Source organism: Oncorhynchus kisutch, linkage group LG8 (genome assembly GCF_002021735.2).
Source record: "Oncorhynchus kisutch isolate 150728-3 linkage group LG8, Okis_V2, whole genome shotgun sequence".
In the NCBI taxonomy this organism is placed as follows: domain Eukaryota; kingdom Metazoa; phylum Chordata; class Actinopteri; order Salmoniformes; family Salmonidae; genus Oncorhynchus; species Oncorhynchus kisutch.
Window position 1 is genome coordinate 36,084,999 of NC_034181.2, and position 13,876 is coordinate 36,098,874.

Here is a 13,876-nt window from a genome sequence, read left to right on the forward strand (position 1 = left end):
AGCTGGTCTTGGATCATTTACCAGTCATTGTTTCAACGCAGCATTGAAATGCATGGACAGAGTCCAGGAGCCAAGATGATTTGGATGGACTCTGTCATATTGGTAGAGTATCTTCTGTTTCCAGAAGGTGTTAATAAAAGTGACTCCAGCAGAGCTACAGTAGTGTATTTAGCCAGATGTGTAATCCGTAATCCGTTTTTTTTTGTAGTATTTTAATGCTAAAATCAGTTTTAAAAAAAACATTTTCAAATGTTCTGAGCTAGCCCTCCTGATGTCGTTTGACCCCACATGGACTACGACAGTGTCAGCTCCCTGCATCTGTGGTAGAACAGTCGGAAGCAGACTTGTTATGTCCTGTTCTCGTGCTCCTGTGTATAACAGGGTTTTTGCATTGGGGACTGAGATGTTTTTCACCACAGAGCTGCCTATGATGACAGTTGGTGATGTTGAATGGGCCGGTCTCTCAGGTAGCCTCACGGTCTGGTGAGACTGGGAGCTCCGAGGATCTGAACCAGAGATAGAAGCCACCGGAGAGGGAGACAGAGCCGAGGACGAAGACGCAGGTACCTCTGGATCCGATCTTGATTGGGAAGCCACCAAGGACGAAGGCACCGGAACCTCTGGATCCAGGGCGGCAAAGCTGTTTCTGGTCTGTGTCAGTTCCAGGCTCAACATTTCCATGGAGACCCCCGTTGCCAGAGGTCACCTTCTTCGACTTCCACGGCGAGTGACGTTTCTCCATGGCTGGTTGGTCGGGTCAAGATCAGCTCCATTCTCCTGGGGAGGGGGAGACCCCATCGGGGATGGAACCCTGCCTTGCAAGGCCAGTCGGCTGTGGTGACGAAACTTCCAGCAGACCAGAGCGGCATTCAGCTACTGGGGTGGAAGAAAAATAAAAAGTAGGTGGGCGTGGGTTCCCCAGTAGCTTATGTAGGTTTGCTACTTAATTGCTAAGAGTAGCTACTTCACTCCTGTAGTCCTCCTCCGCAAGCAGTTGCTACATTGAAAGTCAGCATGGTCCACATTCTTCCGGAACAAAGCAAAGTAAACGCAGCTCCTGCAATGCTGGAAATGTTCAATAGCGGCCTCCATTTGAGAACCGCCGAGTCAGCTAGGCTAGCTGGGCTTTCGGGTCTCTCCCCCATACAGAATCTCGCAGGACCCCGGGACAGATAGCAGCACTCACAGCAATTGATCCCAACACAATCGCAGGATTCAAAATAAAATAACAGTATATAAAAACACTGTCAGCTTTTAAACCAAGGTCTATAGTTCATGTTTCAATTTCGGCGTTCGACAGCATTCAACAACAACAAACATAGGTGTGTTGAACCTGCCTGTGGTTGCGGTGGGGATATGTATGAATACACCCAGTCACTACAAAGATACAGGTGTCCTCCCTAACTCAGTTGCAAAGAGGAATCAAACCGCTCAGGGATTTCACCATGAGGCCAATAGTGACTTTAACATTGAATGGCTGTGAAAGGAGAAAACTGAGAATGGATCAACAACATTGTAGTTCTCAGCAATACTAACCTAGTTGGCAGAGTGAAAAGGAAGCCTGTATAGAATAAAAATATTCCAAAACATGCATCCTGTTTGCAACAAGGCACTAAAGTAATGCTGACAAAAATGTGGCAAAGCAATTAACGTTTTGTCCTGAATACAAAGTATTATGTTTGGGGAAAATCCAATAGAACACATTACTTAGTACCACTCTTCATTTTCAAGCATAGTGGTGGCTGCATTATGTTATGGGTATGCTTGTAATCTTTAAGGAGGTTTTTAGGATAAAAAAAATAAACCGAATGGTGCTAAGTACAGGAAAAATCCTTCCACCAGACACTGGGAGATGAATTCACCTTTCAGCAAGACAATAACCCAAAAGACAAGGCCAAATAGACGCTACAGTTCAGTGGAGGCTGGTGGGAGGAGCTATAAGAGGACGGGCTCATTGTAATGACTGAAATGGAATAAATGGAACGGAGTCATATTTTATTTTCCATGTGTTTGATACCATTCTATTTATTCCATTTCAGCCATTACTATGAGCCCATCCTCCTATAGCTCCTCCCACCAGCCTCTACTGCTGGAGTTGCTTACCAAGACCACATTAAATGTTCCTGAGTGGCCTAGTTATAGTTTTGACTTAACTCGGTTTAAAAATCTATGGCAAGACTTGAAATTGACTGTCTAGCAATGAACAGCAACCAACTTGACAGAGCTTAATGAATTTTTTAAAGAATGTGCAAATCACAGGAGGTTGGTGGCACCTTAATTGGATAGAGTGTGCTTGTGTTAATGACTAGAGTGGAATGGTATCAAATACATCAAACACATGGTTTCCAGGTGTTTGATGCCATTCCATTTGCGCCGTTCCGACCATTATTATGAGCCTTCCTCCCCTCATCAGCCTCCTGTGGTTCACCCTGACCACCTCCTGAAGTGGTCAGACAGTTCTGAACACAATCAGACCACAACTGACTTTGTTACTGGATATCATTTTCAATAAATTTGCAAAAATGTCTAAAAACATGTTTTCACTTTGTCATTAAAAGGGGTATCGTGTGTAGATGGGTGAGAAAAAATATTTTGAATTCAGGCTGTAACACAACAAATGTGGAATAACTCAAGTGGTATGAATACTTTCTGAAGGCACTGTGCATGCTAGAACGTTCCAATGGTCGTGTTCACACTTGACACTTACATGCGACTTCTGCTATCAGAATACGAATCTCGCATTGAAAAGACAAAAGTGTTCAGATTGTGTTCAGATCTGTCTGTGGTCAGGGTGCATTGTGTGCGGATTTCTCCTCAGTCTGGGTGCAATCAGGCTACCGAAAGCGCATACAGTGGGCGACGTTGCTTGCTATATTAGCTTGCTGGCTAGCTACAGAGGTTAGCTGGCTACTTAGCTACAGTTGGTAGCTACTGCCATAAGCTGTTTTGTTATTATCATATTTTGCCTATTCCACCATTGTAGAACGCATACTGGCATTTGAATATTGCGCGGGAATGGACACAATGTGGACATAGTAGACACATTTAAATGTAAATGTAGATGCACAACGTGTTCAGAAATGTATATTTAATACATTTTGAATTAAGGTTGTAACACAACATAATGTGGAATACGTCAATGGGTATGAATATTTCCTGAAGGCACTGTACATACTAGAACACGCCAATACCATCTCGCTAGCTCACGCTTGGCTCTGCCCACCTCCTTCCTTCTTCTGCGCATTATGATTCATTTTCCCACATCTGCATGTGAAATAGTCAGATTTATAATAGAAAAATATGCCCTGGCCTCTTGAGTGGTGCAGCGGTCTAAGGCACTGTATTGCAGTGCTGGAGGTGTTATTACAGACATGGGTTCATTCCCAGGGAGGGTTTGGCCTAGCGTTGAAGTCATCATGTTTTGGTCATGGAAAAAAAACACATGGCTAGCTAGTTGGCTACAGCAGGTTCTACCATTTCACAATAGGTGATGCGTATTACAAGAAGCTGCCCCTTTTGTGACAAAAAAAAGGCATTGCAACACTGCGAATCTCCCGTCTGCGTAGACCATGTAATAAGCTTTACTTAACGGCCTTGTTGCAAACAGAATGGATGATTTGGAGGGGATTTTTTAACACAAGCTTCCTTCCTTTCAGTTTCATACAGGCCAGTAAATGTGGAATGAATACAATGTTCAAATCAAATACAACAGGTACAACCTTACCGTGAAATGTTTACTTACAAGCCCTTAACCAACAATGCAGTTCAAGAAATAGTTAAGAAAATATTTACTAAATAAACTAAAGTGAAAAATAATTATAAAATAAATCAAAAATGAAGGAGGCCTACAAACCTGACTCAGTTACACCAGCTCTGTCAGAAGGAATGGGACACAATTCACCCAACTTATTGTGGGAAGCTTGTGGAAGACTACCCGAAATGTTTGACCCAAGTTAAACAATTTAAAGGCAACGCTACAATACTAATTGAGTGTATGTTAACTTCTGACCCACTGGGAATGTGATGAAAGAAATAAAAGCTGAAATAAATCACTCTACTATTATTGTGACATTTCACATTCTTAAAATAAAGTGGTGATCCTAACTGACCTAAGTAAGGGGATTTTTACTAGGATCAAATGTCAGGAATTGTAAAAAAAACTGAATTTAAATGTATTTGGCTAAGGTGTATGTAAACTTCTGACTTCAACTGTAGGTCCTGGATGTCAGGAAGCTTGGCGCAGTGATGTACTGGGCCGTATGCGCCTTACAGTCATACCAGGAGGTGATGCAACCGGTCAGGATGCTCTCGATGGTGTTGCTGTAGATGTGGACACCAAGGAACTTGAAACTCTCGACCCACTCCACTTCAGCCCCGTCAATGTTAATGGGGGCTTGTTCGGCCTTCCTTTTCGTATAGTCCACGATCAGCTCCTTTGTGTTGCTCATATTGAGGGAGAGGTTGTTGTCCTAGCACCACACAACCAGGTCTCTGACCATCTCCCTATAGGCTGTCTCATCGTTGTCGGTGATCAGGCCTACCACTGTTGTTTCATCAGCAAACTTAATGATAGTGTTTGAGTTGTGCTTGGCCACGCAGTGATGGGTGAACAGGGAGTGCAGGATGGGACTAAGTACGCACCCCTGAGGGGCCCCAGTATTGATAATCAGCGTGGCAGATGTTTTGTTGCCAACCCTTACCACCTGGGGGGCGGCCTGTCAGGAAGTCCAGGATCCAGTTGCAGAGGGAGGTGTTTAGTCCCAGGGTCCTTAGCTTAGTGGGCACAGGGACTATGGTGGTTTGTTTGAAACATGTAGGTATTACAGACTCAGGCAGGGAAAGTTGAAAATGTCAGTGAAGACACTTGCCAGTTGGTCAGGGCATGCTTTGAGTACACGTCCTGGTAATCCGTCTGGCTCTGCGTCTTTGTGAATGTTGACCTGTTTAAAGGTCTTGCTCATATGGGCTACAGAGAGCGTGATCACACAGTCGTCCAGAACAGCTGGTGCTCTCATGCATGCTTCAGTGTTTCTTGCCTCGAAGCGAGCATAAAAGGCATTTAGCTCGTATGGTAGGCTCGCGTCACTCGGCATTTGCGGCTGGGTTTCCCTTTGTAGTCCGTAGTATTTTTCAAGCCCTGCCACATCTGAAGAGTGTCAGAGCCGGTGTAGTAGGATTCAATCTAAGTCCTGAATTGATGCTTTGCCTGTTTAATGGTTCATCTGTGGGCATTCTTATAAGCATCCAGATTAGTGTCCCGCGCCTTGAAAGCGTCAGCTCTAGCCTTTAGCTCGATGCGGATGTTGCCTGTAATCCATGTTGTTGATGTCTTTGTATTTTCAAGTATTGTGGTGCGAGCATCATGTTATGGGTAGGCTTGTCACCGGAAAGGACTGGGGAGTTTGTTAGGATCAAAAGAAAATCCACCCAGTCTTCTGAAAATCTGAAAACCTAACCCAAGGATAGAGTGGGGCAATTCCAGAATGGATTTCCAAGAGGTGTTGAGTTTACCTGAATGGTCAGGTCTCCATCCTGATTTTAAATCTGCTTTAAAAAAAAAGAAGTTTCCCTAAATGTTGTGCTAGGTTGGTAGACTCTTTTTCAAAATGATTCACAGCTGCAATCAATATATTCTAATTAGGTATTTCTTAGTAATTAGGACATTTTTAAATAATTGTTCTTTCTTTTTGAAAATGTGGATTAGGAAGTGTACATCTATGGGATGGGGTGGGGGGGGTCGCATTTAATCCCTTTTTAGATTACATTTTAAGGCAGTAAAATGTGAAGAATGTGGAAGGGGTGTGTAGACTTTCAAGTGTTGCTCACCCCAATCTCTACATTGGAGGGGACTGTCGGAACGTTTATCTTCATGCAATACTTCAAGCGCAGAACAGCGGGGCCAGAGACGAGGGAGGTGGGAGACAGCATAATCCGCTAAGGTTATAACAGTGCTGGTTTATTCATGTCTTGGTCTGCTCATTTTGATTGGATGTGGCGTAACATTCCCCTGTCCCCCATCGGTCTAAGGATGTTAAATAGACACAAAGGCCACGGGGATCAAACCACTGTCCAAACGGACACGTGTTGTCTGCTTGTAGGAAAAATAAACCTTATCATGGTGGCAATTATATGCAGACATGGAGAAGTCTGTGTGGATGGATGAATAAAAACAAGGGATAAACACCCTCCTCCCCCTTCCCCCTCCCATGCAATCAACATAATATCTGACACACTTACGCATGTCACATACATAGCCTACCTAATAAAGGCCCCACCATCTCTGGGAACGCCAAACGTAGCCTATAGTAATATTACTCTGGAACCGGTATGTCCTAATTCATATGGATAATTGAGTTATGACTGATCATTTTGCAAGGAGAAAGCCGTCCATGGTTTGAGGTCTACGATCTATTGTTTCTACAATCTCAGTTTCTTCGCCTGCCTGCGCTCTGCGTCAAAAGACATACTGCGGACGTTTTGGTTGTGCCTTTGGTTACATGTTAATAGATTATTATGATTTTTTGCATGAAAATTGACATTTCTGCAAACATAAGTGAATGTGTGAGGTGATTAAAGGTCAGAGAGTAAAATTCCATATAGGCTATCAGTCTAATGAGGTGTATCCATTGTGGAGGTGTGGCAGAGGGTATTCTATACACAACACAATATAACATAACAATTGATGCGCCTTGGAACATTAGATATATATTCTTATCACATCTAAGCGCCAACATAGGCTCACCTTGACTATTGTCGGAGGTAATCTTTGCATCGATGTTATCTGAAGACCACGCATCATTTGTCGTCCGCTGAGAAACCATGGAGACCATGGTCTGCAGCGTTTTTTCTGGAGGAAAAACTGATCGCGCATCAGTGGATCTTTTGCTTGAATTTGATGTTCTGGAGCTCAACGCTATTATTTGTTGTATAGGAGTTGAAATAATTTCTATGCTTGGCTTTGGGGTTATAGGGTCCGTTGTCGGTGGCTGAATTGTGGTTGCGGTTGGCGAGACAGGAACCGTGGAGACCTGTATCGTTTTGCTGGTCGCTCTGGCGGAGACAATTGTGGGCGACGGCGTGAGCCCAGTTACTAGGCCGAGAACAAACCTGTCCTCAGGTAAACGATTGGGCAAGGTGGTGTAGAGCTGCTCCAAGCTCTCGGATGCTGAGCGAGGCTTCCTTGAGATAGGCGACGCATTGTAGGAGTTGATGCGAGGTGCAGCATCAGAAAATCCAATATACAAAATAAATAGCAAAGCCGGGGATATGTACATCATTAAGGCCGTTAACCTCATATTCAATTTCAGCTCTCCATGTAAAGCCTTAGTAATGGTCTGTCTCAGACCTTTCCCTGAATGGACTAGCCTATGCTGTTCGCAATTGCTACCCAGTGATTGCGAACCGAACTACCCGCAGCTTCTTGACTTCACTTTCAGTTCAACCTAGCCCAGCGCAATGAAAGGAAACCATTTGGATTGTCATACCCTTCAGCCAATGAGGGCATTGAGGGGAGGTCTCGTGGTATGGTTAGGCGCGTTTGTTTTTCCATCGCAAAGGCATTTGATTGGTTCAATGCGTAATCGTGAGCCAGTGCGCGATGAGTGCAATGATAAATATGTTTGATTTTTCATTTGACACACTTTAAAACAAATATAAATCATCTAAAATTACGTTATTTTATGATTATAGCCTAGACATTACATTCATTCGATTATGGGACATTAGGCCTTGGCTATTCATGAAATAGCATATGCCCCTCTTTAATCGATGTACTATAAGCAGCAACACGCTGAAAAAGTAAGCTATCCAGGACTTTAGGCCTAGACTCGAGAAAAAAAGATGGGGATGTTTATTATGCCTACGCTGTAGGATATGTGCGCGCTGTCGCCTAATCACCCATTGTTTCTACTGTGTGCGAGCTCCACTATGTGGCTATAGGCCTAAACACCTGTCGTCTACAGTCATTCATCAGCAAGTGACATGAGCTGCCCAACAAGTTCAAGATCAAAGAAACAGATCTGTTACACTGAATAATTAAGCATTTGATTATATGATTAGACAATCCTTAAAGAGCCCACAATATACATTGTCCGGAGATCTGGAGCCTATACAATCTAAGGCTAAAGTAGTGCATAACCCACACAGCAGATGGCAGCACAACGCAAATTATTCATTAAATCCGCTAGACTGAACCAAACATGTAGGCTGAGTAGGGTAGAAACATTTAAGCGAACAGCTGATACAATGGGCCACTGGACCTGGATAAATACGAGGAGATTGCCAAGCAGTGTAAAAATTTACCTGAAAACAACCTCAAGGTGAGAATCACTGCCTTCGAAATGGCGATCACTGAAATAAGCCCGATGAGCAGCACGTATAGTAAGTAGCCTACTTATCAGACCTAAACAATGGCAAAATGGCTATTACTTCTAAATAATCATAGACCATCTAAACTGACCTAAAATCACACATTCAGACTGTGATGCCATTATACCCAAGAATTTGAATTCAATGAATGTTCATCGTGCTTGACACAATTATTGGTATGATATAAAATGTGCCATTTACAGTAGCTTTTATTTATATAACCAGGCAAGTCAGTTAAGAACAAATTCTTATTTACAATGACGGCCTTCCCCAATAGACGGCCTATCCTTTCCAAACCCTAACGACGCTGGGCCAATTGTGCGCTGCCCTATGGGACTCCCAATCACAGCCATTGTGATACAGTTTGGAATCGAACCAGGGTCTGTAGTGACTCCTCTAGCACTGAGATGCAATGCCTTAGACCACTGTGCCAGTCAGGAGCTTAGTTGTCACTAGTTTATGGATGTTGCTATTATGACATTCATTCATTAAATCATTGCTTGGGCATTACATCACACATCACATCAGACTCCTCCTTATTCTAAAGGTGTATGTGCTTTTTTTCCTCAGAGGTTATGTGACTATGTATGTGACCTATTGCTAGAGGAATCCAATGTCCAACCTGTGTCCACCCCAGTGACAGTGTGTGGGGATATACACAGGCAGGTAGGCTACTTCATTGACCTTCACAGCCATAGAGCATCATTGCTAAATATTTGTTTTCTTATATTCTATTTCTTTGCATTCTTTATTTTCCAGTAATTCTGAAGTTAACTTGGTTGTTTCTTCATTCAATCAGTTTTATGATCTGTGTGAACTCTTCAGAACTGGAGGACAGGTCCCAGACACAAACTATATTTTCATGGTGGGTATAAACTCAACTATTATCCCCTCGTCCACTCCATTTATGTTATTGTTGCCCCCCCATGATGAAATCGAGGAGGGGACTGGATCTTTCTCTGTCCGTCTGTTCATAAGTTAAAGGCGCTACATGGACAATTTGACGTCTGCATTGGCTGTGCAGCACTTACGTGATACAGCCTCTGCAGAAGTCAACGCATTCATACTACTTGTGCTTTGCAGAGCAGTGCAGAGCTGTTGTGAAGGATGTTGCCTTCTTCTTCTATGAAACAAATGTGAAGGTGCATGCCAGCCACCTACTTTGCTTTAGTGTGTGGTCAATCACGGTTTACAACATTTCTAAATCCTCCTACCTAACTCAGTACTTCTGAGAAAATATAAAAGAGCCCTACTAACTTCTGATAGACCATCCCCCAAATCCCTTCCAAACCTCCCCAACCCTGTTGAACCTCATTGACCCAACACTTCAATATTTCCTTCTCTTCAACACACTTACAACAATTGAACAACACATGCTCCACGGTTTAATCCACCATACACTCCAGATACAAACCATTCACATGCTTGCCAACCAGATGTAATGGCGAGTTCAATGTGCAATGTCCTAAGCGCAATCGAGCAAACACCACTTCTTCCTTCCTAATCTGACCTTTGAATCTTGGTCCACAACAATTCTTTGGAGGGCATATAAATGCCAGCCCTTGGGCTCAGAGTCCCATCTCTTCTGCCACACATCTATCAAAATGGCTCTGATCCTACATTTGGCCTCACCTCTACCTAGTGGAACATGAATATCAATTATATCTTGTTTCAAAGCTCTTTTGTCTAACAGGTCTACAATTTAATTCCCTTCCACACCCGAATGTGCTGTGACCCAAAGGAAGTTGTAAAGGAAGTGACTTTGTGTTTATACAGGACCTCACCTACGGTCAACCAATCATGTCAATGCGGAGCTTTTCAGAGCAAACTAATTTTTGCTTCTGCATGCCTCTGGAGGCTCCGCAATTGTGTCACACGACGCCTCTGACCATATTTTGGGATCAAGCATAAATTGGTTTAAATCACATGCGATATCTCAGACAGCTGGGCCAATTTTGACTAAATGTGGGTGAATGATTCGTCTTGCCATAAAGATCCGGCTTTTACAAAATTACCGACCGGCCCAAGCTATAGTAATTAACTGAAATGTGTTAGTCAGACGCTGCATCATTCGTGGGGGACAACATGTTTGCTGTTACATTTTAGTGACTTACAGTAGTGAGTGTACTTTTTCTCCACTGGTCCCCCATGGGAATCGAACCCACAACCCTGGCATTGCAAGCGCCATGCTCTATGAACTGAGCCACAGGATTCTGTGTATTATATTCTCTGCAGGGTGATTTTGTTGACCGGGGATATTACAGCTTGGAGACACTCACATACCTGCTGGTGTTAAAAGCGAAATGGCCTGACCGCATCACACTTTTAAGAGGAAACCACGAAAGCAGGCAGATAACCCAAGTGTATGGATTTTATGGTGAGATTTTCTTCATCATTAAGTCACCATATCCAACCCAACCAAATGTTGTATTAACACATTTGTAATTGATGTACATTGCAAACCCTTGACTCCAGGTGCTCTAGTTATAAATGGGATGTTCCTGGTCTATGTTGCCTTTCAGATGAATGCCAAACCAAATATGGAAATGCAAATGCCTGGCGCTACTGTACCAAAGTATTTGATATGTTAACAGTTGCAGCGGTGAGTGTAACTCTATTGCTTTATATTTCGGATTTCCTGCATTAACAGCCCCCATGGCACAATTTTAGCATATCAAGCCAACATGAAGATATTTTCTACTGTCTCAGTTACTCAGCATTCTAATGCTGTGCTTTGTTTTTGTTGTTGTGCCAGCTGATGGATGAGCAGATTCTGTGTGTTCATGGGGGCCTCTCCCCGGACATAAAGACCCTGGACTAAATCAGAACCATTGAGCGTAACCAAGAGATCCCCCACAAGGGAGCATTCTGTGACCTTGTGTGGTCAGACCCCGAGGATGTGGACACCTGGGCCATCAGCCCCAGGGGAGCTGGGTGGCTGTTTGGTGCAAAGGTCACCAATGAGGTGAGTACATTGCCAATTTCACACGGTAATAGACATACAGTACCAGTAAAAAGTTTGGATACACCTACTCATTCAAAGGTTTTTCTTTATTTTTACTAACAGCTTCATCTGGAATGCTTTTCCAAAAGTCATGAAGGAGTTCCCACATATGCTGAGCTCTTGCTGGCTGCTTTTCCTTCACTCTGCAGTCCAACTCATCCCAAACCATCTTAATTGGGTTGAGGTCGGGTGATTGTGGAGGCCAGGTCATCTTATGCAACACTCCATTACTCTCCTTCTTGGTCAAATAGCCCTTACACAGCCTGGATGTGTGTTGGGTCATTGTCCTGTTGAAAAACAAATGATAGTCCCACTAAGCGCAAACCAGATGGGATGGCGTATCGCTGCAGAATGCCGTGGTAGCCATGCTGGTTAAGTGTGCCTTGAATTCTAAATAAATCACTGACCGTGTCACCACAAAAGCACCATCACACCTCCTCCTCCATGCTTCATGGTGGGAACCACACATGCCAAGATCATCCCTTCACCTACTCTGCGTCTCACAAATCCACGACTGTTGGAACCAAAAAATCTTAAATTGGACTCATCAGACCAAAGGACAGATTTCCCCCGGTCTAATGTCCATTGCTCGTGTTTCTTGGCCCAAGCATGTCTCTTCTTCTTATTTGTGTCCTTTAGTAGTGGATTCTTTGCAGCAATTTGACCATGAAGGCCTGATTCACGCAGTCTTCTCTGAACAGTTGACGTTGAAATGTGTCTGTTACTTGAACCCTGTGAAGCATTTATTTGGGCTGCAGTTAGAGGTGCACTTATCTCTAATGAACTTATCCTCTGCAGCAGAAGTAACTCTGGGTCTTCCTACCCTGTGACGGTCCCCATTATAGCCAGTTTCATCATAGCGCTTGATGGTTTTTGCGACTGCACTTGAAGAAACCTTCAAAGTTCTTGAAATTTTCCCTGATTGACACATTCATGTCTTAAAGTAATGATGGACTGTCATTTCTCTCAGCCCTATTTGGTAAAATAGCTCAAATAAGCAATCTTTCTGTATACCACCCCTACCTTGTCACAACACAATTGATTGGCTCAAACGCATTAAGAAGGAAAGAAATTCCACAAATGATTTTAACAAGGCACACCTGTTAATTGAAATGCATTCCAGGTGACTACCTCATGAAGCTGGTTGAGAGAATGCCAAGAGTGTGCAAAGCTGTTATCTAGTCAAAGAGTGGCTACTTTGAAGAATCTCAAATATAAAATATATTTTCATTTGTTTAACACTTTCTAGTTACTATATGATTCAATTTGTGTTTTTTCATAGTTTTGATGTCTTCACTATTATTCTACAATGTAGAAAATAGTAAAATTAAGAAAAACCCTTGAATGAGTAGGTGTGTCCAAACTTTTGACTGGTACTGTACATGAAATGGGTAATAGTAATGTTTTTTTTCTCACATTCACATTTATCTCACTGTCTTTCCCTTTTCATTAATTATCTCTCGATGTGCAGTTTGCTCACATCAACAACTTGAAGTTGATCTGTCGGGCACACCTGTTAGTCCATGAGGGTTACAGGTTCATGTTTGATGAGAAGCTGGTCACAGTCTGGTCGGCTCCTAACTACTGCTATCGCTGCGGCAACATTGCCTCCATCATGGTCTTCAAAGACACCAATACGAGGGAGCCCAAGTTGTTCCGGGCAGTGCCCGACTCAGAGAGAGTCAGTCCACCCAGAACAACGACACCATATTTCCTGTAAACACTGCACTAACGATCATCAGCTTCCACCGCACTGTTATCAAACACCACATTTGTAATGCATCACATGCAGAGGAGCGACAACAACTCTTGTTGAAGTGACACCACTGATTTTGTCATTCCTATTTTATTATAGTGTGTACGTTATATACGTACTGCATGTTTTTGTGTCTGCTGTAGCTCTGTGTACCAACCCACATGCATTGACACAGAAGTACCATATCAAGTAATACCACTATGTTTTAGGTGATAGCAGTGTCAATATTTTATGTATTTTTATCTAACGCATGGCATGTTAGATTAAATTCATTATGGTAGTTCACAATAAGAATACACGAAGTGAAACAGGATCACTTTTAGCCACTTTACAGGAAGAAGTCAGTTTGTTTGACTTGTTTCAGTTTCAGTTTGACTTGGGTCTATTTGCAACCTATTCAGCCTATAGAATATGTTATTTCTCAGATGTTTAATTTTATTTTTGTAATTTCTATTTATTGAATTTTGTTTATCGTGTAGATATATATAAATCACTCAAATCAGATACAGCACATATGAGCAATATTGTTTTTGTTCAGAAATATGTTTAATGAGAATTTATTCATGCACTTAGTTCTCTTGTAATGTAGTATTATAATAAAGCTATAAGCCCGATAATTGAGGGAAGCACATCTTAAGATGAAGACCACTGATCTAAAGATGGGCAGGCCTATGAGAGCAGTAAGCCTAGCTGTGGTTACTTGTGTGAACTGACTGTGATACAGGATGAGCTAGTTAATATGGAAAGGA

General features: G+C 42.7%; 1 protein-coding gene and 1 pseudogene across 2 annotated transcripts in view; one reads left to right on the top strand and one right to left on the bottom strand.

Moving 5' to 3' along the window:
- LOC109895762 (multiple epidermal growth factor-like domains protein 9) overlaps window positions 1–7,459 on the bottom strand; it is a 34,302-nt gene extending 26,843 nt beyond the window's left edge. The window contains exon 1 of one of the 2 annotated variants that reach the window (XM_020489721.2): window positions 6,743–7,459. In XM_020489721.2, the coding sequence (XP_020345310.1) occupies window positions 6,743–7,295 (553 nt within the window). In that variant the 5' untranslated portion in view covers window positions 7,296–7,459. The remainder of the gene's footprint in view (window positions 1–6,742) is intronic. The other variant, XM_031830232.1, reaches the window with a different exon arrangement.
- An 880-nt stretch (window positions 7,460–8,339) lies between these two features.
- Window positions 8,340–13,756, top strand: LOC109894885 (serine/threonine-protein phosphatase 6 catalytic subunit-like; annotated as a pseudogene).
- Window positions 13,757–13,876: the final 120 nt, after the last annotated feature.